Source organism: Oncorhynchus clarkii, chromosome 1, assembly GCF_045791955.1.
Source record: "Oncorhynchus clarkii lewisi isolate Uvic-CL-2024 chromosome 1, UVic_Ocla_1.0, whole genome shotgun sequence".
NCBI lineage: Eukaryota > Metazoa > Chordata > Actinopteri > Salmoniformes > Salmonidae > Oncorhynchus > Oncorhynchus clarkii.
In genome coordinates this window covers 58,143,620-58,168,467 of record NC_092147.1, presented here as the reverse complement: position 1 = coordinate 58,168,467, position 24,848 = coordinate 58,143,620, and the positions used below count along the sequence as shown (strand labels likewise).

Below are 24,848 nucleotides of genomic sequence, written 5' to 3'. Positions count from 1 at the left end.
ATACACTCAAAAACCACTGTAGAGCATTCCTCTGACCAGGCATCAGTTATCATACCACTGACCTTACATATCCTAATGTGAATGACACACCGAGATAACATACAGGTCCCTATAGAAAGCTTTATGCATGCATCATGTCGAGCAAAACCCATAGAATGGCATATCTCAACATTATAGACCATCTCGGGTAGTACTCCAGTGTTTGTGTTAAATAATGAATAAGGCCCATCTTTTTCCTGGAAGAATAACCGGCTTAACCTGAACTAGGTACTCGTCTTTCAGTGGGATGCCAGAACGTGCATTTCCAATCCAGATCATAACTTGAGATATATTAGCCCTGATCCACCATCCTGACCACTGCACTTTTGTTTCGTTTTCACAGTGAAACAGAATGTAAGCTCGCAAGATCAGGATGGTCGAACAAAACAATATATTTACATGGGCCTTAAAATGAAAATAAAATCAGCCTGTAGTTACAGCACAATAATTTGTATAGACAGACAATTGACTTGACTGTTCAAAGCCAAAAGGTCAATCAATCAAAAAATGTTGATAGATACAATTCTCTGATCAATAACAAAAGAGCCTCAGTGCAGAAAGAGGAGGAGGAGAGCCAGCTAAGAGTTAGATGAGAGGAAATGGAGAGGAGGGAGAGACTCACCTGCATATCTCCATTCAGTATTTGGTAGACCTCTTTGGAGTCCAGATAGCCCTGATACACCTCACGCTGCGCCTCTGTTAGCCTGCAAAACAAAACCTGGAGAAACACAAGCCTTCACTTTAAAACCCCTTGATGAAACAAGTGTGTGAGCGGAAATCAAAGACAAGAGGTTTCAGCCTAGAGGCTCTGTCCCGAGGGAGACAATTAATGAACTGAACAGTGTGTGTGTGTGTGTGTGTGTGTGTGTGTGCGCGCGCGCGCGGGGAAATCTGACCGGCAGCATTTGAATTTAATGGACATTTGAGAAATTTCCCAGACCCACATGCATTGGGTGCGTTACCTGATTAGGGCGTCCACTCACGGTGCTCAGAATGACAGAAATCACATTTAGATTATGGGTACGCATCTTTTTTTTTTATCTCCCCAATTTCGTGATTTCCAATTGCGATCTTGTATCATCTCTGCAACTCCCCAACGGGATCTGGAGGCGAAGGTCGAGTCATGCGTCCTCCGAAACATGACCCGCCAAGCTACGCTTCTTAACACCCGCCCGCTTAACCCGGAAGCCAGCTGCACCAACGTGTCGGAGGAAACACCGTTCAACTGGCGACCGAAGTCAGCTTGCAGGCACCCACCGCCCAAACCCTCCCATAACCCAGATGACGCTGGGCCAATTGTGTGCCGCCCTATGGGACTCCCGCTCACGGCCAGTTGCGAGATCGAATCCCAGGCTGTAGTGACGCAGCAATACTGTGATGCAGTGCCTTAGACCACTGCACCACTCAGGAAGCCCATGGTTAGTCATCTTAACAGAACATGCAACGGTGTGCACTTCTTACCGAATTCCGATGCACACTTTGAAGATGTTGGAATAACTGCCACAATGTACTTTTCCTCAGCTTTTCCTCATGAGGAATGCAGATGTGGCCAGGACAATAAATTGCAATGTTTGTACTGTGAGACACCTAAGACGGCGCTACAGGGAGACAGGACGGACAGCTGATCGTCCTCGCAGTGGCAGACCACGTGTAACAACACCTGCACAGGATCGGTACATCTGAAAATCACACCTGCGGGACAGGTACAGGATGGCAACAACAACTGCCCAAGTTACACACCAGGAACGCACAATCACTCCATCAGTAGTCAGACTGGCCGCAATAGGCTGAGAGAGGCTGGACTGAGGGCTTGTAGGCCTGTTGTAAGGCAGATCCTCACCAGACATCACCGGCAACAATGTCGCCCATGGGCACAAACCCACCGTTGCTGGACCAGAAAGGACTGGTAAAAAGTGCTCTTCGCTAACGAGTCGCTGTTTTGTCTCACCAGGGGTGATGGTCGGATTCGCGATTATTGTCGAAGGAATGAGCGTTACACCGAGGCCTGTACTCTGGAGCAGGATCAATTTGGAGGTGGGGGGTTCGTCATGCTCTGGGGCAGTGTGTCACAACATGATCGGACTGAGCTTGTTGTCATTGCAGGCGATCTCAACGCTGTGCGTTACAGGGAAGACATCCTCCTCCCTTCCTGCAGGCTCCTCTTGACATGACCCTCCAGCATGACAATGCCACCAGCCATACTGCTCGTTCTGTGCGTAATTTCCTGCAAGACAGGAATGTCAGTGTTCTGCCATGGCCAGCGAAGAGCCCGGATCTCAATCCCATTGAGCACGTCTGGGACCTGTTCTGTTGGAGGGTGAGGGCTAGGGCCATCCCCCCAGAAATGTCCGGGAACTTGCAGGTGCCTTGGTGGAAGAGTGGGGTAACATTTCACAGCAAGAACTGGCAAATCTGGTGCAGACTGTTACTTTAGATTTTGACCACCTTTGTTCAGGGACACATTATTCAATTTATGTTAGTCACATGTCTGTGGAACTTGTTCAGTTGTCTCAGTTGTTGAATCTTGTTATTTTCATACAAATATTTACACACGTTAAGTTTGCTGAAAACACATGCAGTTGACAGTGAGAGGACGTTTCTTTTTTTTTACTGAGTTTAGAACATGAGAGAAAAAGCCTACTGGTTTCAATAGCATATGGAAGTCTTTATAAAAAATAATTGCCTCCAAGCTTCAATGGTCAGATTTTTTACTTTGAACCAAGGTAAGACATGCCTCATAATACGAAGTAAAACGTTCAGGTTTCAAACCATTTTCAAAATGCATACTGCCTCCAGGTTATTGCAAAGTGCTGTGTGACACGCTGAAGCCTTATATGCACTTGAAAGGTGAACGGGAAGCGCGCTACAATTACCAGTTGAGAAATACAAATAGTATAAAACACACAATCGCATTTAGATTTGTAATGGAATGACTGGGCTTATAAAAGCACAAACTTCAGTCCAGCAGCATTGAATGAGATTTTGAGAAGCTGTCCGACAGATTTTCCGCTCATAGGCTCTGTATCTGTATTTTTCCAGCGCCAGTTTTATTTATCAGCTAAAACATTTTATATTATATATTTTTTTTAAATCTGTAAAAATCCGGCCAATGGAAACACTGGTGTAGGTGTCTGAGATCCAACCAGATATTAGCTAGCCACCCTAATGAAGACCTGCTCCTCTAGTCAACGGAGAAACGAGTGATTACACTAATGAACAGTGTGCGCACAGGTGCTGCAGCACCGCCAGCACTATTCACGGGGAGCCAGTCAGGCAGGATAGAGAAAAGGGCTGAGGGAGGGCGGGTGGTATTGTAATTCATTGGGAGAAGCCCCGACTAAAATAGACACACATATACAATTGAAGTCAGAAGGTAACATACACCTTAGCCAAATACATTTAAAAACTCGGTTTTTCACAATTTCTGACATTTAATCCTAGTAAAATGTCCCTGTCTTAGGTCAGTTAGGATCACCACTTTATTTTAGGAATGGGAAATGTCAGAATAATAGTAGAGATAATTATTTCAGCTTGTATTTCTTTCATCACATTCCCAGTGGGTCAGAAGTTTACATACACTCAATTCGTATTTGGTAGCATTGCCTTTAAATTGTTTAACTTGGGTCAAACATTTCAGGTAGCCTTCCACAAGCTTCCCACAATAAGCTGGGTGAATTTTGGCCCATTCCTCCTGACAGAGCTGGTGTAACTGAGTCAGGTTTGTAGGCCTCCTTGCTCGCACATGCTTTTTCAGTTCTGCCCAGACATTTTCTATAGGTTTGAGGTCAGGGCTTTGTGATGGCCACTCCAATACCTTAACTTTGTTGTCCTTGAGACATTATGCCACAACTTTGGAAGTATGCTTGGGGTCATTGTCCATTTGGAAGACACATTTGCGACCAAGCTTTAACTTCCCGACTGATGTCTTGAGATGTTGCTTCAATATATACACAATTTTCCTCCCTCCTGACGCTATCTATTTCGTGAAGAAGCAAAGCACCCCCACGCTTCAAGACTGGGATGGTGTTCTTCGGCTTGCAAGCCTCCCGATCTTTGTCCCCATGTGCAGTTGCAAACCGTAGTCTGGCTTTTTTATGGCGGTTTTGGAGCAGTTGCTTCTTCCTTGCTGATCGGCCTTTCAGGTTATGTTGATATAGGACTCGTTTTACTGTGGATATTGACACTTTTGTACCCGTTTCCTCCAGCATCTTAACAAGGTCCTTTGCGGTTGTTCTGGGATTGATTTGCACTTTTCGCACCAAAGTACATTAATCTCTAGGAGACAGAACGCGTTTCCTTCCTGAGCGGTATGAGCGGTAGCTGAATGGTCCCATGGTGTTTATACATGCGTACTATTGTTTGTACAGATGAATGTGGTACCTTCAGGCGTTTGGAAATTGCTCCCAAGGATGAACCAGACTTGCGGAGGTCTACAATTTGGGTCTTGGCTGATTTTTTGGGGATTTTCCCATGATGTCAAGCAAAGAGGCACTGGGTTTGAAGGTAGGCCTTGAAATACATCCACAGGTACACCTCCAATTGACTCAAATTAGCCTATCAGAAGCTTCTAAAGCCATGACATAATTTTCTGAAATTTTCCAAGCTGTATAAAGGCACAGTCAACTTAGTGTAAGTAAACTTCTGACCACCTGGAATTGTGATACGGTGAATTATAAGTGAAATAATCTGTAAACAATTGTTGGAAAAATGACTTGTGTCATGCACAAAGTAGATGTCCTAACCAACTTGCCAAAACTATAGTTTGTTAACAAGAAAACGTGGAGTGGTTGAAAAACGAATTTTAATGACTCCAACCTAAGTGTATGTAAACATCCGACTTCAACTGTATAAAACCTCTGGTAAACCCCAAGATGTACCCATTAAAACTAGCAACGGTCGTCAAAATTGAGAAGGTAAATAACACATTCTGAAAAATGTAACAGCTACATAATTAAGTAAGACAACTCAATTTGTAAAAACCCATCAAATATGGACTATTATTGCACGTAGACAATTGTATAATGAGAAAAATAAATTAAAATCTCAACATTTTGTTGGGAATTCAGGTATTTAATTGAATGTCAAATATAAAAATGTTGTTATTTGTAACCACACATGCCAACGTTATTAATCCATATATTGCGCTTTGTTGTCATTATCATCTAAACAAACATCAACAATTTTCTAAATTGGCAAAGGGGAACACTTACTGGAAAGAGACCGTTTTCTATTCTCTCATCTCTGTAGTTGCCCATCAACTTTGAAAAACACGTGGGTCAAAACCCATGTTGTTCTACGTCTACAATATCTGATGGTAACCGCCATCCTTTTTTCCCCCCGATAGTGGAAAGTCCAGCAGAAAAGGTGGTTTAGCACAGGTATGAATATTGTCAGTTTCTATTTTGAAAGCAATCGGTCAAGTGACAGTCAGTTGTCCAATGTATTATCCACTTCTCAAACACAGCCAAATAATGGTTAAGAATGGTGTATTCTCAGGTGGCGTGGCTTGAGCCTTGCTATTAAAATGGCGCACAGGAACACGGAGCCGACTACGGGTTCAGTTACGGCGGGCGGACAGCGCCGATCTAGACGCGGCACGCCCGGTACAACTCATTAATGGGCACATTCTACATACTTGTGGTTCGTTGAGGTTTGCTTGGCATTGTGCAGGAACAGGTCTGCAGTGTGATACTGCCTTGTTCTTTATGCTAGTATTCTTATTTCCCAGTTCCTCAAGAACGTAGAACAGTAAACTGTAAAAAGAATTGCAAAAAGACTACAGCCTCTTCTGGTATCCACTACATGAGGGACAGAAAGAGACGCGCACCTGTTCATTCTTGTCAGGTAAAGAGAGGTTGGCCTTCACGTCAGCCTTCATCCGTCTGAGCAGGTAAGGGTTAATGGTATCCCTCAGAACACACGCACACTTATACGCTGTCTGGACCTAGAAAAACACAAAAAGACAACGATTCAAGACACGCGCACAATTTTACACAGTCTGGACCTATAACAACCAAGACGCACAACAAACAGTTACAACAAATGACAGCAAAGACACCAACACAATGGTTCAACAGCCCCTTGGGTAAACATACATGACACACACACGCGCCTTCTGAAGGGTCAGATGAACAAACACTTGACCACGACACCTATAATGGAACATTTGTCCTGGGGCATGTTTGTCGTTTAGCCCCCCCACCTCCCTCTATCCACTCCTCCCCTCTCAGCAGATTGGGCCATTAAACATTGATCAGAGTGCTTATGGTGGTCTCTAGAGGGGGAACTCTCTCCCTTTCATCAGCTGCCTATAGTGTGTGATCCAGTAAACGGCTTCAGCCCAGGGTCACGATTTAACCCTTTAAACCGTTTGTTGACCATTCATTCATCAGTCATCCACCTCACTTGGGGGGGGGGGGGGGGGGGGGGGGGTTGAGATCAGAGGGACAGCCAGCAGGGGGCAAAAAGTGTTATAGCTGCAGGGCACTATATAACACAGAGCTAGAGAGGAGAGGGAGGAAGAAAGGGAGAGAGAGAGAGAGGACTATGGAAAGAAAGAGCGAGGGAGAGCGAGTTGAGGGTGGGGAGACGGAAGATGGACACAGATGAGAGAGAAAGAGAGGAGCGAGAAAGGGGTAGAGCTATAGAGAGAAAGAGTGCTTTGCCCGCTCATCATTTAATAACTTCAATAATTAGTAAAGGTTTTTTATTATCGACAGCGGAAACACGGATGGCCATCTAAAAGCAGCTAAATAATTAAATCCAGTCAATGTGTGTGTGTTACCTCTAGAGCCAGTTAAATAATTAAATCCAGTCGGTGAGTTATTAATGACTGGACACTAATGACTGAGGATCATCGTTTAGCAGCTCACCGCCTCTTTCTCTGTCCATCCCTTCTCACGCGCCCCCCCCCCCACCCTCTACCTCCCTCTCTTTCCCTCTATCCATCCCCTACCTCTCTTCCATCCCCTCCATGTGAATCAAATCCTGATGTCAAATCCTGAGAAATGACCTTTTGTAACAATAGTAAGATCAACTCCCTTCTTCCGAAAATGACGAGAGCGTCTTTGATGCCAAATTGTGTGTCCGTGTGTTACCTGTACAGGTGAAGCGTTGCTGTAGCCCCCCATGGTGATCGGTACAGAGAACTGTTCCATAAAAATAGGCAGCGTGCCCAGTTTGCCAGGGAAGACAAAGTCAAATAGACTCCACAGCTCCTTCAGATTGTTCTGCATAGGACTGCCAGATAGAATGAACCTATGAGGAGTACGGAACTAGAGACGGAGAAAGGGAGTGAAAGAGTGAGAGAGGTAGGGAGAGGTAGAGAGAGAGGGGTGTGTGTGAGAGAGAGAAAAAGAGGGTGAGAGAGAGAGCAAGCGGGTAAAAGGGAAGAAAAAATCTTGATTAGCAGCTTGGATGGAACAAAACACTATACCACATACTTATACTGTAGCTATCCAGGACCAGGGTTGCTGACCAACGGTTTATTGAGCTGTGTGAGGGTACCTGTTTGCAGGCGGTGGTAACTCCAGCGTGAGGGTTGCGGATCTTGTGTCCCTCGTCCAGTATAACGTAGTGCCAGCCGTCGTATCTCTGCAGGGTCTCCTGCATGATCCTCACGGCTGAATACGACGTTATCAAGACACCATGACATGCTGCCATCTCTGATATCAACTTCTCCTAGAGCGAGAAAAATCAGCCCCCGCATCACTCTCAAGCGCCCAAATGACTCTCCGCCACACGGAGTGCCCACGCACTTTCAACATTTAGATAATAAACCATTTCACCTTTCCATTGAGTTAACGATGGTGGATTGGTTGCTTTCCAGTTAAGTACAGAAAAGTATCATCCAACCAATCAGGTATCTCCCTGCACCCTCATATGCCATGTCTTGAAATATGCAGACATATTAAAAGTAAATTTACAATGTAATACTTCTGACATTCACTAACTTTCTGACTTTATAGCATTCCCAGAAGGCGTGGATTATTGAGTCATTGTTAGTTGTACTGTAGAATGAGAATGTTGTCACGTGTAAATTTGTACGTGTAAATTAAGCATACATTTTCATTAACTGTAATTGTGTTATGTTCCAACATTCCCCTCTTGTGCCAATGTCAGTTCTTTTTAAGTCTTGGTTCCAGTAGTATTTTTTCCTAGGAGATCGTCAGTAGTATAGGCACTCTATAAGGTTTGGTATATCTTACCCATCACATGAATATCCTATTCTGACTCAAATAGGGATCCCACAAGACTGGAAACGGGGATACCTAGTCAGTTGTCCAACAATGTATTCAACTGAAATGTGTCTTCCGCATTTAACCCAACCCCTCTGAATGTGAGAGGTGCGGGGGTGGTGCTTTAAATCGACATCCACGTTTTTGCCTTAAATGTTATATCTTTTCAACATTGACATTTCTTGAATTAAACTTTTGAAAATATCTACATTGGTCAGTCCAAAATTGCTTTTTATTTCTGTCATGGAAATACTTTTATTTCCTATTATCAAGTCATTAAAAGGTTCCTATGCCTTTAGTTTTCCATGTAGACCAATTTATCTGTGAATTCTGAAAAGCTATACAAGGACTGTTCCATGGGGGTGTTTTTAGGGAGTGATATTGGTGCTTGTAGAACACGTTTCAGTTTCTTCCATATTGTTATAGTGTTCTTAACTATGAAGTTGTTAATGTGCTTAGCTTTATCCTTTGAAAATAAACACGTAAAACGATTCTGGGGATGAGCATCCTCTATATGTACCCAGTGTTCCTCTTTAGTGCACTTAAATAAACTCAGCAAAAATGGCCTTAGCCCTCACCCTCCAATCCAACAGGTCCCAGATGTGCTCCATGGGATCCGGGCTCTTCGCTGGCCATGGCAGAACACTGACATTCCTGTCTTGCAGGAAATCACGCCTAGAACGAGCAGTATGGCTGGTGGCATTGTCATGCTGGAGGGTTATGTCAGGATGAACCTGCAGGAAGGGTACCACATGAGGGAGGAGGATGTCTTCCCTGTAACGCACAGCGTTGAGATCGCCTGCAATGACAACAAGCTCAGTCCGATGATGCTGTGACACACCGACCCAGATTATGATGGACCATCCACCTCCAAATCGATACAGCTCCAGAGTACAGGCCTCGGTGTAAAGCGCATTCCTTCGGCGATAAACGCGAATCCGACCATCACCCCTGGTGAGACAAAACCGCGACTCGTCAGTGAAGAGCATTTTTTGCCAGTCCAGTTTGGTCCAGCGACGTTGTTGCCTGATGTCTGGTGAGGACCTGCATTACAACAGGCCTACAGGCCCTCAGTCCAGCCTCTCTCAGCCTATTGCGGACAGTCTGAGCACTGATGGAGTGATTGTGCGTTCCTGGTGTAACTCGGGCAGTTGTTGTTGCCATCCTGTACCTGTCCCGCAGGTGTGATGTTTGGGTGTACCGACCCTGTGCAGGTGTTGTTACATGTGGTCTGCCACTGCGAGGACAATCAGCTGTCCTCCCTGTCTCCCTGTAGGCGTCTCACAGTACAGACATGGCAATTTATTGCCCTGGCCACATCTGCAGTACTCATGCCTCCTTGCAGCATGCCTAAGGCACGTTCATGCAGATGAGCAGGGACCCTGGGCATCTTTCCTTTGGTGTTTTTCAGTCAGTAGAAAGGCCTTTTTCGTGTCCTAAGTTTTCATAACTGTGACCTTAATTGTCTATACCGTCTGTAAGCTGTTAGTGTCTTAACGACTGTTCCACAGGTGCATGTTCATTAATTGTTTATGGTTCATTGAACCATTGAAGCATGGGAAACAGTGTTTAAACCCTTTACAATGAAGATCTGTGAAGTTACCAATTATCTTTGAAAGACAGGGTCCTAAAAAAGGGACGTTTCTTTTTTTTTATTGAGTGTACATGTCGCAAGCAAAAGCCCTGGGTGGTGTGTTAATACAATTCCAAGTCTGGAACCACCCTCAGACTTACGTGCTGGCCAAACCAGACGCGCCCGTCTGCATGCGCACGTTGACTTTGTTCAGCCACACCAGAAGCGATTAGGACACGCAGATTGTTTTGATATTTCAAACTCTGAACCAATTATAATAATTTGTGGACAGGTCAAATTTGCATTAAACATTTATGGCAATCTAGCTTGCTGTTGATAGCTAATTTGTGCTGGGATATAAATATTGGGTTATTTTACCTGAAATACACAAGGTACTCTACTCCGATAATTAATTCAGATAAAACCTTAACCGAATTTGTTTCTTATCATTGCTCCTCCATCCTACAGGCTTCTTTTTCTTTGTTGGACTTGATTTGGCGGTTGGCAACCAACTTTACAGCATTACTACAACCGACTGGAGTGTGGACATCAGTTCATCTTTCAATCACCCACGTGGTCTCCTAAAAACCAATGAGGAGATTTGAGAGGCTGGACTTGAGTGTCACAAATAGAACCACCTATTTTCGCTCGCTGTCTCGCGGGAGCAGTGTGGGTGCAATGATTGAATAACATGTATGTGTCCATTTATTTTGCGACGCGAGCAGTGTGGTCAGCATGTTAGGAAGATATAAAACGCTACTTAATTCGGTGACTTTTATTTGCCCTTTAAAAAGAATGTATTCGGTGGGGTAAATTGGTATTACAGAGAATAAAAATAAAAATGTATGTATTGTGTAGAACAGATATGTTTGTCTTTCAGGAAGAAGAGGGAATTGTGTCAGCTCTACTCATTACATTTCTATCATGTCACCTTCACTGAACTCCAGTCCTCACACCGCCAGCTGATGGTGACGCATTACTTCTCAGTACCATAGAGACTGGTTAATTAAAGGTGCATGTGGAGTTTGCAGCTCTTCACTATTAAAGAAGGGGGAGGCATGAGGAGCCAACTCTGCATAAACCGTTCTTTGGTGCCCCCCCAAAGGAAACCCCTTTTTAAAAAAAATACTAAAAAAATAAATAAAAAACTTGCGCCCCCAGAGGGGTTGGGTTAAATGTGGAAGACACATTTCAGTTGAATGCATTCAGTTGTACAACTGACTACAGTAGGTATCCCCCCCACAGCCCAGCCTGCATCACCCATTAATCACTGTGTCACACCCACACAACTTGCTGGGTGCGATCTACAGTGTAAAGTAATTAATATCTACCAGTGTACCACTAATTAATTTACATCTCCCTCAGAGCGGAATCCTCCACAAAATGCTGACAGGAGAAAAGATACAGCACAAGAAAAGCACCTGAATACACACCCCCTACCTTTGTTTGGGTGAAGGATCCCGTGTCGTGTAGGACAGCCACTCTGAATGGGGGCCACCAGGTGTGAAACTCACTGACCCACTGGTGCATGACTGTCGCTGGACACACTATCACTGTAGGACCTAGTCCTTGGTACCTGGAACACACACACACACACACACACACACACACACACACAATCAGGTAATGTTCAGGGTTTGTGTTTCAGTCAGGCTGCTGGCATGTTATGGTTCATTCACACAGTGTTTATACCGACATAAATAGCCAAATTAGGGCTGTGACAGACTTGGAAAATGATGTTACGGTAGTTGGCCATAACCGTTCCGATTCGTACACTTGTTACATGGACATGCAGCTTAATAAAACCCATTTGAAACAAGCAATTAACACTTCCCTATTATCATGGCATTTTATTCTTATTATTCAGGTTATTACAAATACGGAAATGCCAGGATGGAGGATCTGTTGCATATTGACACAACATTAAACGGAGTCAAAAGAAAGATATACAGTTGAAGTCGGAAGTTTAAATACACCTTAGCCAAATACATTTAAACTCAGATTCACAATTCCTGACATTTAATCCAAGTAATAATTCCCTGTCTTAGGTCAGTTAGGATCACCATTTATTTTAAGAATGGGAAATGTCAGAATAAAAAGTATAGAGAATGATTCATTTCAGCTTGTATTTCTTTCATCACATTCCCAGTGGTTCAGAAGTTTACATACACTCAATTAGTATTTGGTAGCATTGCCTTTAAATTGATTAACTTGGGTCAAACATTTCAGGTAGCCTTCCACAAGCTTCCCACAATAAGTTGGGTGAATTTTGGCCCATTCCTCCTGACAGACCTGGTGTAACTGAGTCAGGTTTGTAGGCCTCCTTGCTCGCACACGCTTTTTCAGTTCTGCCCACAAATTTTCTATAGGTTTGAGGTCAGGGCTTTGTGATGGCCACTCCAATACCTTGACTTTGTTGTCCTTAAGCCATTGCATTGTGCCACAACTTTGGAAGAATGCTTGGGGTCATTGTCCATTTGGAAGACCCATTTGCGACCAAGCTTTAACTTTCCGACTGATATCTTGAGATGTTGCTTCAATATATCCACATCATTTCCCTGTCTCATGATGCCATCTATTTTGTGAAGTGCATCAGTCCCTCCTGCAGCAAAGCACTCCCACAACATGATGCTGCCATCCCCGTGCTTCACAGTTGGGATGGTGTTCTTCAGCTTGCAAGTGTCCCCATTTTTCCTCCAAACTTAACGATGGTCATTATGGCCAAAACATTCTATTTTTGTTTTATCAGACCATTTCTCCAAAAAGAGGACATTTCTCCAAAAAGTACGATCTTTGTCCCCATGTGCAGTTGCAAACCGTAGTCTGGCTTTTTTTTTTTTGGTGTTTATATTTCCGTGCTATTGTTTGTACAGATGAACGTGGTACCTTCAGGCGTTTGGAAATTGCTCCCAAGGATGAACCAGGCTTGTGGAGGTCTTGGCTGATTTCTTTTGATTTTCCCATGACGTCAAGCAAAGAGGCACTGAGTTTGAAGGAAGGCCTTCAAATACATCTACAGGTTCACCTTCAATTGACTCAAATTATGTCCATTAGCCTATCAGAAGCTTCTAAAGCCATGACATTTTCTGGAATTTTCCAAGCTGTTTAAAGGCACAGTCAACTTAGTGTATGTAAACTTCTGACCCACTGGAAATAATGAAATAATCTGTCTGTAAACAATTGCTGGAAAAATGTCTTGTAGATGTCCCAACCGACTTGCCAAAACTATAGCTTGTTAACAAGAAATTTGTGGTTGAAAAACAAGTTTTAATGACTCCAACCTAAGTCAACTGTATACTACTGGTCAAAAGTTTTGAAACACCTACTCATTCAAGGGTTTTTCTTTATTTTCTACATTGTAGAATATTAGTGAAGACACCAAAACTATCAAATAACACATTCAATAATGTAGTAACCCCCCCCCCCCTCACCCAAAGTGGTAAACAAATCAAAATGCATTTTATATTTGAAAATCTTCAAATAGCCATCCTTTGCCTTGACAGCTTTGCACACTCTTGGCATTCTCTCAACCAGCTTCAGCTGGAATGCTTTTCTCACATATGCTGAGCACTTGTTGGCTGCTTTTACGTCACTCTGCGGTCCAACTCATCTCAATTTGGTTGATGTCGGGGGATTGTGGAGGCCAGGTCATCTGATGCAGCACTCCATCACTCTCCTTCTTGGTCAAATAGCCCTTACACAGCCTGGAGGTGTGTTGGGTCATTGTCCTGTTGAAAAACAAATGATAGTCCCACTAAGCCCAAACCAGATGGGATGGCGTATCACTGCAGAATGCTGTGGTAAACATGCTGGTTAAGTGTGCCTTGATTTCTAAATAATTCACAGACAGTGTCACCAGCAAAGCACCCCCCACACCATAACACCACCTCCTCCAAGCTTCATGGTGGGAAAAACTCAAATGCAGATCATTCGTTCACTCACACCGCGTCTCAAAAAGACACGGCGGTTGGAACCAAAAATCTCCAATTTGCACTCCAGACCAAAGGCCAAATTTCTACCGGTCTAATGCCCATTGCTTGTGTTTCTTGGCCCAAGCAAATCTCTTCTTCTTCTTGGTGTCCTTTAGTAGTGGTTTCTTTGCACCATGAAGGACTGATTCACAGTCTCCTCTGAACAGTTGATGTTGAGCTGCGTCTGTTACTTGAACTCTGACTGGTAACTCATAAACTTATCCTCTGCAGCAGAGGTAACTCTGGGTCTTCCATTCCTGTGGCGGTCGTCATGAGAGCCAGTTTCATCACAGAGCTACACATGGTTTTTGCGTCTAATAGTAATGGTGGACTGTATTTTCTCTTTGCTTATTTGAGCTGTTCTTGGCATTTTACCAAATAGGGCCATCTCCCGTACCTTGTCACAACACAACTGACTGGCTCAAACACATTTTAATTTATTTAATCTTTATTTAACTTGGCATGTCAGTTAAGAACAAATTCTTATTGACAATGACGGACTAGGAACAGTGGGTTAAATGCCTTGTTATGGGGCAGAACGACAAATTTTTACCTCGTCAGCTCGGGGATTCGATCTTAGTAACCTTTCGGTTACTGTCCCAATGCTCTAACCACTATGCTGCCTGCCACCCACATTGTGGAAAGAAATTACACAAATTAACTTAAAAGGCACACCTGTTAATTGAAATGCATTCCAGGTGACTACCTCATGAAGATGGTTAAGAGAATGCCAAGAGTGTGCAAAGCTGTCATGAGTAAAAATAAAAAAAAATTTAACTTGAATGAGTAGGTGTTCCAAAACTTTTGACCCGGTAGTTTGTGTCTACCGGTACTGTATGCCTATCAGTTGACTTTCCTGTAATAAAAAAAAAGCAACACAGATCCTATTTTGACGCACAAAACCATTCAAATGAAATCCGATGGGTTTTCTACTTTTCCCAAAATATTCACATAATGTCACAAACCCTGCATAGAAATATGTCCTTCAAAGAGAGGACGCAGTAATGAGACAAAGTAGCCTAAGCTACTGAAAAAGCCAAGATTAAATCATGACAGGAGCGTTTGATTCTTAAAGAAACACCCCCCCCCCCCCCCCCCATAAAAGCACCTGTCAACCAATGTCACATGCGTTGATGCCACAAGCTATAGTATGAAGATGTAATTGACAATGATTAAAATAGAAAGAAATACATGCAACATGCCCATTGCCTATTTATCAGCGATGCCGATTATCGAGGGGGAGAGTGTTGGAAAGATTTTTCAAATACTGTGAGGAATATACACTAAGCAAAAATATAAAACCCAACATTCTACTATTTAAACTTTTTTACTGAATTACAGTTCATAGGCAAATCAGTCAATTGAAATAAAAATAATTAGGCCCTAATCTAAGGATTTTACATGATTGGGAATATAGATATGCATGTTGGTCATAGGGACGTGGATCAGAAAACCAGTCAGTATCTGCAGCGCGACACATCTCCTTTGCATAGAGTTGATCAGGCTGTTGATTGTGGTCTGTGGAATGTTGTCACACTCTTATTTAATGGCTGTGCGAAGTTGCTGGATATTGGTGGGACCTAGAACACGCTGTCGTACACATCAATCCAGAGCATCCCAAACATGCTCAACTGGTGACATGCCTGGCGAGTATGCAGGCCATGGAAGAACTGGGACATTTTCAGCTTCCAGTAATTGTGTACAGATCCTTGCAACATGGGGCCGTGCATGAACATGCTAAAACATGATATATTGGCCAGGACCGGGCAGATATGAGGATTGGCACATTGTCCATTTGACATAACATTACCGCATTATAGGCCTCAGAGCCAGAACAACCTTGTCGACTGCTTTAAAAAAATATATGTATTTATTTATTTACTAGCAAGCAATGAAAACGTGCATTGTATTAAAGAAAGTTGACAAATCAAAACACTTTTTATTGAAGTGTCATAGCCTATAGTGTTCTAAAGCTGCTTGAGCATCAAAAGGACAGTTAAAAAGAGGAGGATGTAGAACGTTTAATGGATAGACTAAGTTAGCAAAACAATTGATTATAGTCATTAGTAAACACCCCCACTATTTGGCAAAGTTTAGCTACACGACAATAGATCTTTCTAATAATTTATTTTATTTTACCCCCTTTTTCATGGTATCCAATTGGGAGAGACGAAGGTTGAAAGTCATGCGTCCTCCGATACACAACCCAACCAAGCCGCACTGCTTCTTAACACAGTGCGCATCCAACCTGGAAGCCAGCCGCACCAATGTGTCGGAGGAAACACTGGCAACCTTGGTTAGCGTGCACTGCGCCCGGCCCGCCACAGGAGTCGCTGGTGCGCGATGAGACAAGGATATCCCTACCGGCCAAACCCTCCCTAAACCGGACGACGCTATGCCAATTGTGCGTCGCCCCACGGACCTCCCGGTCGCGGCCGGTTACGACAGAGCCTGGGCACGAACCCAGAGTCTCTGGTGGCACAGCTGGCGCTGCCCTTAACCACTGGGAGGCCCACGACAACAGAGTAAATACGATTTTTTTTTTTTTTATCCGAAAAATGAACGTAGGCCTATTTTGACGGTTATGGATAAAGAACGTTATAACGTTGAAACGGTTTTACACGGTTATTAAATTATCGTCACAGCCCTAACTGCCATGAACCTCTGCTTGGTGGAAACCATTGATAGAGGCATAATTGAGTTTGCAAACAATCAATTTGTGGACGTTGACAGCAGACAGAGTATTGACCATCAGAGAGGTTCAATCCCTCTGGAGTGTGTGTATGGAACCAGTGGGCCCCGCCTTCAACATGCTTTAATGTGGTTCACGTTTAATTGGCCCCCTCTGCCCCTGTGACCACGTCCACTAAGAATCACACACACACACACACACACACACACGTGTCATGTCCACGTTTCCTTTGGTGTCTGCAGTAGAGAATGAGAGGAGTCTAATAATTGAAACATGTTTAATAATTCAGACTAAAACTCTCCAGCACAAATCACCCTAATGAAATATTCATTACTACACAGACTCCCAGTCTGAACACACCATAACGGCTAGAGTTTGTGTGTGTTCGTGCGAGCGTCAGACCTGGGTCCAAATCATAGACTTAGTTAGACGACAAATCTTTGTAACTGTCCCATTATGGCATCTGTGGGCATGAGCAGCACAATTGAGGCCATCTCCATTATAAAGTAGTTATTTTTCTTCTTCTACTACTACTACTGAATTGGTAAACAAACTGAAAGGGTGCATACTGCCACCTGGAGTCTGTTGTTTGAACAGGTATAAAGCCATGGTTGGCGATTTAAACCACCTGCGGTAATGTAATGTTTGCTCACAAGTATAATTCTTTGGCTGATCCCTGCTGATGAGCTGGATGGAATTGTGTGATCCTTCATTAACCCATAGGAAGTTCTACCCAGAAGACTACTTTAAAAAGTCCTCAATGGCAATGTCCATGCAAAAATGTGTTATTTCCAAGGAGTGATCTCCATCTATCTCTAGGATCCAAATACTTGATCTACGCCTGATTGAGCTTGCCTGTTGCAATGGAACTAATATAAAAGCTCAAATAATGCAGACCCCACCCACCTGGCCCTCTCGGCAGGCTAGAGCAAATGCTTAAAGTACTTGAAAAACTTCAAATAATAATTTAACCCAGGTCAGGTGTACGTGTGTGCATGCCCGTGTACCTGTAGTTGGACCCTCGTGTGCGTAGTTTGCTGTAGCTGAGGCCAGCCAGGAATGCGATGACTTGGATGGTTTTACCCAGACCCATCTCATCCCCCAAGATTCCCCCTGCCTGCTGGCAGTGTAGCTCCCACAGCCACCTCACACCTGTCTGCTGGTACCTGGAACACACGCACACACAGAAAGAGACAAAAGACACACATACGTGCGCACACAGCTGTTAATATACACACACACACACACACACACAAACATCCCCGTCTGTCAAAAATCCACCCCCGCCCAAACACAAAGAGCACAGTGTGTGTGGTGGTAAATTAATCGTTAGGTCATTGTCAGTAACGATTCCAGATAAAGAGACCGGAAGTGTAGAGACTGATCAGCTGTGAGCCACTTTGCTCACTTTCTACTTGAGTACTTTTTTACTCAACTCAGACTCAAGTTACTCAACTGAATACAGTCCAAAACAATCTGCCTGCTTTGAGTTCAATACGCTTCACTTATACTTACAATGATGTTCTGTGGTGATGATAAAACCAAATCTAAAACTGAATGCGTTTTTTTTTAATAAACTGGTCCACACACACAACTTATTATAGACATACTTTATGTATATAATCATTTACACTATCAGAGTTCATATTCAACAGGTATCAACATAAACATTAGTCATAAACATTACAAAATACAGTGACAATTGGGAAAAGCTGTTACTTTGTTTGTTACTTACTTGAAGAGTTTATTCCAGAGGAATCCAGGCACTTTGAATCCTTCATCAAACTCAGCATCACTCTGGTCACTCTCCTCCTCTCCTCTCTCTCTCTTCTCCTCCCTCTCTCTCAGCCGCAGCCGCCTCCACCGCCTGTAAAAAGAGAAAACAGTCATCACTACTGTCATCCTCTCCCTTTCCTCTTCCTCCTCCTACAGGGGAGCAGGTGCTACTGTCACATAAGTCACTATAGCCCCGCCACCCCCCTCTACACACTCTTGTATTGACTCAGCAAAATCTCCCCAAGGCCCAACAGTCCCATCTGGATCTCTCCCCCTACAACACTTAGGCCCACAACACAAAGTGTCTCAGAGTAGGACTGCCGATCGAGGATCAGGTCCCACCTCTAATTTCATTACACTGATCGTAGATCAGCACACCTACTAAGAGACGCTTTATGAATATGGGCCCAGACCCTTATGTGCATCTGAGCAGCAGAGATGTCCCATGCTGAAACAAGACCACTAAACATTTGCGGCCCGAACCTTGCTCTTTAAAACCCAAAGGGATGTGTGAGTAATTGGTGTAATCACTATCAGTTAGCATAGGGAATTCTTAAGCCGTTTTAAGGAGGGCAATCTAAGGCAGTTTAATTTTTATATATATATATTTACATGGTCTTTTCTGACATTCTTGAACAGATAGAGAGAAAAGGTGATAGTGAGGAAAGATAGAGGCTGTGTCAAAGTGCAGTAGGCCGGATTCAAACCTATGCCGGCATAGACGTGTGCCGGAGGCTACGGGATTACCACTAGACCAGCCAGGACACGTGTATTTTTAATAGACTAGCTGCATAGAGCGAGAGGGCAGTTAGTGGCAGAGTCGTCACACAGCAAATGAAGATTGATACAGACAATTAGTGGAGTGGGTTCCCTAGGAAAGGTGTGAGAGGGAGAGGACCGGAATCCATCTTCATTTGGTCCTGGTCCTGTCACTAAGGCTGGGAGACTGCTGCTCTTTGCTGGCCTGCTGAGACCAGCCACACTAATTAAGTCAAGGCATCGGCTCAGTTTATTACGCTTTTCTCTCTACACACTTCCCTTCCTCTCTCTCCTTTCCTTCTTTCTCTCCCCCTGTCCCTCTCTTGTCCTTTCTCACTCCCTTCCCGTCCCTCTCGCTCTTCTTAACCGCTCTCTCAGCCTCCTGAGTCATTCCACCTCAAAAAGCACAAGAAAGAGGATTTCGAAACCCACCAATTTAGATTGTACTGAAATCGTTTCTGTAGTTAGAAACGGATAAGATAAGCATTCCTGAAACATTATTTTGTTGAAATATAATTTGATCTGAGAAATTAGGCTATTTGATTGCACCCAAATTGTCAATTTAAATTGATAGGATTCATATAGTCAATGAATCTGATTTGGACCATAATTCTTCCGAACAATGAGTAAGACATGGGGAATCTAATAAAGACTTGTCAAGAGCCACCTACGAACCACCCACAGCCCACACCAATCCCACTCCATCAACCAGTATACCATCAGCTTTGACACGCTGCTGCTTGGAGTATTGCTTCTTCATCTTTTATAACATATTCTCTGTGAATTTGGTGCTGTTCCCCTGTTTAGAGAAATTAGCCAATGAAGCCGCTTGCATCAGTGTGTTCCACTCGGTTTAAGCAAAATTGTGGAAGGAGCTGTGTTTTTAGCAGCCTCTGGTACATACTAATGCTTTGATTCCATCTGAAATACACCGCAAAGTTATTGAATACTTTATCGAGTTTATCTCCCAGATTGGAAACATTTGTGGTATTGTGTAAGACATGATTTTACAAATTAAATTACTGAGAATGAATTCATACAATCTATTGTATAAACTGCCTTAATTTGCTGGACCCCAGGAAGCTGCCTTGGCAGCAGCTAATGGGGATCCATAATAAATACAAATAGTTAGTCATTTTGAATATCGTCTAGGTCTATATGACCAGGACTATTTTCTAATTAAGAGAATATTACACCTTTAACCGGTCTTCTCTTGAGATTAAAGTCTTATTTATTTAAGATATGAAATGCCACAATGTTTGTTCAAATTATGGATTTTATTAAAACAGAATAATGAAGTAAATAGCCCACATTACCTTGAAAAATAAATTCAAGGTAAAAAAATGCTATACATACACATCTTAAAAAAGGTCCAATGCAGCTGTTTTTATCTCAATATGAAATCATTTCATGGGTAACAATTATTAAGTACCTTACTGTGATTGTTCTCAATTAAAATGGTTGAAGAAAAAAATGTGCTTCTTACTGGGCTCCCAAGTGGCGCAGCGTTCTAACGCACTGTATCTCAGTGCTAGAGGCGTCACTACAGACCCTGGTTCGATATCAGGCTGTATCACAACCGGCTGTGATGGGGAGTCCCATAGGGCGGCACACAATTGGCCCAGCGTCGTCCGGGCAAGAGTTTGGCTGGGATAGGCCGTCATTGTAAATAAGAATTTGTTCTTTGCTGACTTGCATGGTTAAATAAAAAATAAAATAAAAAAATCTTAGCAAAGAGCAATTTCTCAAGCAAGAATTTCGCTAGGACTGTCGGGGAGTAGTCTGAGTGGGGAGGGGAAACTGAAATCTAGCTGTTATTGGCAGAGAGGTTCAGAATTATTTCTTATTGGTCTATTAACTCATTTACTGGGCAGACCAAAACTCCATCCCACCACTTTTCAAACAGCGGGCTATCATAATTTTCACAATACTATTCCACCTTCATAGTGACGAAATGTATATCAAACACAGGCAAATCACGTTTGACTGCATCTTTAAGGTAAAATTATGTAAAATTATCATTAAGTAGGGCCCTATAAAATCAGTTATATTTTTTGCCTAATTCCAATTTCGATTTTTGGGGTGTAGAAACCTTTTAATTGAAGTGTGCACCTAACAAGAAACCTTTTTTTAGATGTGTTTTTGTAGTGCACATGTGATGGTAGAGTTTTCAAACCAAATACCCACTGGATTAACGAAAAGAATCATTAAAATTGTGCCAGATAAGCAAAGGCTACTTTGTAGTTCACATTTAATTGAGATTTTTTTTCCCACAACACTAAAAGCTACACAAAGTTGTTGAGACACACACACACGGGGGGCACTCTCGTTGCCTCTTCAGAAAGTTGCAGGAAATACGGATCACTGATGCATTCCGTTCATGTCTTATGATAAACTTGGGATAATTCATTTAATACATTTTTAGTTGATTCCCTACTAAGGTTAGGGCTGGGTGATATGGCCAAAATATTATATCACCGTATTTTTTAAATATATTTTTTTACATTTTTTTATGTATTTTATGTTTATTTTTAATTTTTATAATAAAAGTTCTAAATGTGCTTTATGAGTAGTGCGTGACTCTAGGGTGGCAACACATACATTCTAAGTGATATCAATGGGTCTTTCTCCATTCTGATTGTTTTATAGCGTTCAATTCAACTTCAACCCACAAAAAGTCATAATTTTCATCAATTCCTGCATTTGAGATAATTTCCACACAGCCACATAGGGCTGCACGATATGGGCAAGTAATCTGGGCCTTATTTTTAACCAAATGTTGTAATTTGTCTTGCAATTTAGAGCAAAACACTTGGATTAACTGTTGGAATCATGGGAATAGAATGTCTATTCTAATTATATAGTTATAATATAATAGTGGGCACTTTTAATACAGTGTTGTTTGAAATTACAATGAATGAAAATGCCAGGGAGGAGTTATTGTGACAGGTTAGGATAGCTGTTTCTTAGGGAACCCTATAATCTTTGGCTACATTGAATGTTCTCTCTTAGCAACTTCATGTAGCTAAAATATTATTTCTTTGCGTTTACCTCTTTAATTTATAAGACACTGTTGCACAAACATGCTGATTTAGGTCTACACAATCATTGGTATTATCAGGCAGTATAGCTAAGTACGCTTGCTCTTACTCAGTACATGTATTAGCTAACTAGAGATTAGCATTAGCGGCTAACAAGATTTAGGAACAACTTGCTAAGAAAAGACAAACTAGCTGTTTGCAGATGTAAGAAACAAGCTAACAGTGCAATTATAGAATGCTAGTAGATTTATATTAAGAAGCAAAGTGACAACTGCATCGTTGTCATCAACAGTGTTGCATATGCTGCACTGACCACGCAGACTGAACGCAAGTGTCTCGTGTAGTGATGGGTCTTTTGAAAACGAGTCGGCTCTAAGAGCCGGCTTGTATATCAGAAGAGCCGAATCTACTTATAAAAAAAATAAAGATATGAATAATTAAAAGATTTAAATGAATAGAAATAACTAATTCAAAGAACGAAAAAAAAGAAAATAAAAAAAAAGAAAATAATATAGGCCTAAATACTCAAGCGCACACACATTCGTTCTGAATGTCTTGTTCTGACTGTCTGCTCAGACTAACAGCCTCACCTGTTGTTCCTGTCAATCAGACACGCAGTGTCAACCAATGAACCAAATATGCGTGAGGGAGGGCCGAGCCAACTCACTCACAGTCACACACTTAGCAGCTGAGGAGAGGAAGGACAGCTGTGAAAACAGCTGTAAAATGAGTTGGAAGCAAAGTAGCATTTGGGTGCATTTCATTAATGTAGACAATGTTAGAGCACAGTGTAGAATTTGCCAAAACAAGATCTCATATAAAGCCGGTTCTACGCACAACCTACACCGGCATATGTGAACTGTGCACCCAACTGTGAAGCTAGCTGTAGAGGAGCTTTGAGAAACTAGCGGGCCTGCTAGTGATAGTGGTGGAGCCAGCACCTCCACACGTGGAGATGTATCCACTCAGTCAAGTAGGCCTACTCCGCGACCCACAGCAACGCAGTCTTCTATGGACCAGTTTATACCAAAGTCTATGTCTGAGGCAAAACAAGGCCAAATTGATATTGCACTGGCTAAAATGATTGACACCGATTAGCAGCCATTTTTGATCGTGGAGGACAGAGGTTTTAGAAATTATAGCAATAGTCAGATGTACACAATTCCAAGCAGGAAACCCTTTCAAAATCACTTATTCCACAACTGTACGAGAGCACACAGGCTTCAGTGCGGGAAAGAGTCCAAATATCTACTGCAGTTTGCCTTACTACTGACTGCTGGACATCAAGGGTAACCACTTCTTACATGTCGGTTACATGTCACTTCATTGAAGATTTTTCGATGTCTAGCTGTCTTCTGGACTGCTTTGAGTTCAGCGACAGACACACCTCAGAGAACTTGGCAGAGGAACTGTTGAGAGTGGCCAGAGAACGACAAGTAGATGGAAAAGTGGTCTGTTGTGTTAGCGACAATGCAGTTAACATAACCAATCAGCCTGATTGTAAGAGATTCTCTGAAGGTGATGAAGCCTACTGTGGACAAAGTGAAAGCAGCTGTGGAATGCTTCCACAGGAGCACAGTAGGTGCTGAAAAATGCCAGATGGGGACGCCTGAGTTGAGGCCTAAACAAGACTGCACTACAAGGTGGAATTCAACATGGTATATGTTGAAAAGGTATATGCCATCATCTATACCCTGGCCATTGCCATTGCACCTGTTGATGCTCTGACTCAAAAGGACTGGGAGGTGGTGGAGGTGTGCAGAGTCCTGGAACCCTTTGAGCAGGTCACTGTGGAGATCAGTGGAGAGAGGTACAGTAAGCAGTTATTACTACATCATTATTTAACCCTGTATTATATATGTATATGAGCATTAGATGATAATGTAGTATCAGTGGACAAAACATGAACCTGAACTAATAAGTTACTGTTCTCTCTTGTCAGCTATGTGACAGCCTAAAAAAGTATACTCCTGTGTAAGGGTCTGCAGCGAATCACAACCAGGGCAACAGGAAGAAGAGGGATCAGATGGAGCAGAAGCACCAGCAGTAGTGCCACAAACGTCTGCTGTTTGGATGCGGTTTGACGAGAGAGCAACTGGGGATGCAGCACGAAGGAATCCCTCAACAGATGCCATAATGGAGGTACGATACTATTTGGAGGAGCCACTCCTCCAAAGATCTGCAGATCCTCTGAGCTGGTGGAAGAACAAGGCCTCTGTCTACCCAAGGCTTACTAAAATCATGACAGGGTGACTCTGCATAGTGGCCACATCCGTTCCCTCAGAGGGTCTTCTCGAAAACGGGACAAATAATTACTGAGAGAAGAAAGTGAGGCAGCTTGCATTTCTGAATGCAAATCTCTCAAAAGCAAAATATGATCAGCATTGTTGTGTGCTTCTGGTTATAACATGGCAATAAAGAAGACAGAAAAGAGGGACCAGTTTAATGTTTAAAGTGGGATGCTGCAGTTTTGCACCTTGTTTATTTTTCTTTGATATGGTGCAATATTCTATTATTATGCTGTTCAGATTGTATGTGGTTAAGGTAGAGTTTGATTTCATTTAATAATATAATTAGAATTGTTTTAAAATCATAGCAAACTGTTTGACTTGAAAAAATACAAAACAATTTTTTTTTTTTTAAAGAGCCGTTTGGGAGCCAAAAGAGCCGGCACTTTTTGGTGAGCTGAGCCAGCTCACTGAACAGAGCTGGAATGCCCATCACTGGTCTCGTGGTTGAGGAACATCAAATGCGCTCCTT

At 42.7% G+C, this 24,848-nt stretch overlaps 1 protein-coding gene across 4 annotated transcripts in view; it reads right to left on the bottom strand.

Moving 5' to 3' along the window:
• LOC139409548 (excision repair cross-complementation group 6) overlaps positions 1-24,848 on the bottom strand; it is a 50,101-nt gene that overhangs the window by 10,151 nt on the left and 15,102 nt on the right. For 2 of the 4 annotated variants that reach the window (XM_071154870.1, XM_071154862.1), the window contains exons 9-15: positions 18,248-18,379; positions 17,520-17,678; positions 11,290-11,425; positions 7,546-7,719; positions 7,137-7,313; positions 5,867-5,983; positions 662-757 (exon numbers count right to left, since the gene is read on the bottom strand). In XM_071154870.1, coding sequence (XP_071010971.1) covers positions 662-757; positions 5,867-5,983; positions 7,137-7,313; positions 7,546-7,719; positions 11,290-11,425; positions 17,520-17,678; positions 18,248-18,379 — 991 coding nt within the window. The remainder of the gene's footprint in view (positions 1-661; positions 758-5,866; positions 5,984-7,136; positions 7,314-7,545; positions 7,720-11,289; positions 11,426-17,519; positions 17,679-18,247; positions 18,380-24,848) is intronic. The other 2 variants (XM_071154881.1, XM_071154890.1) reach the window with 2 other exon arrangements.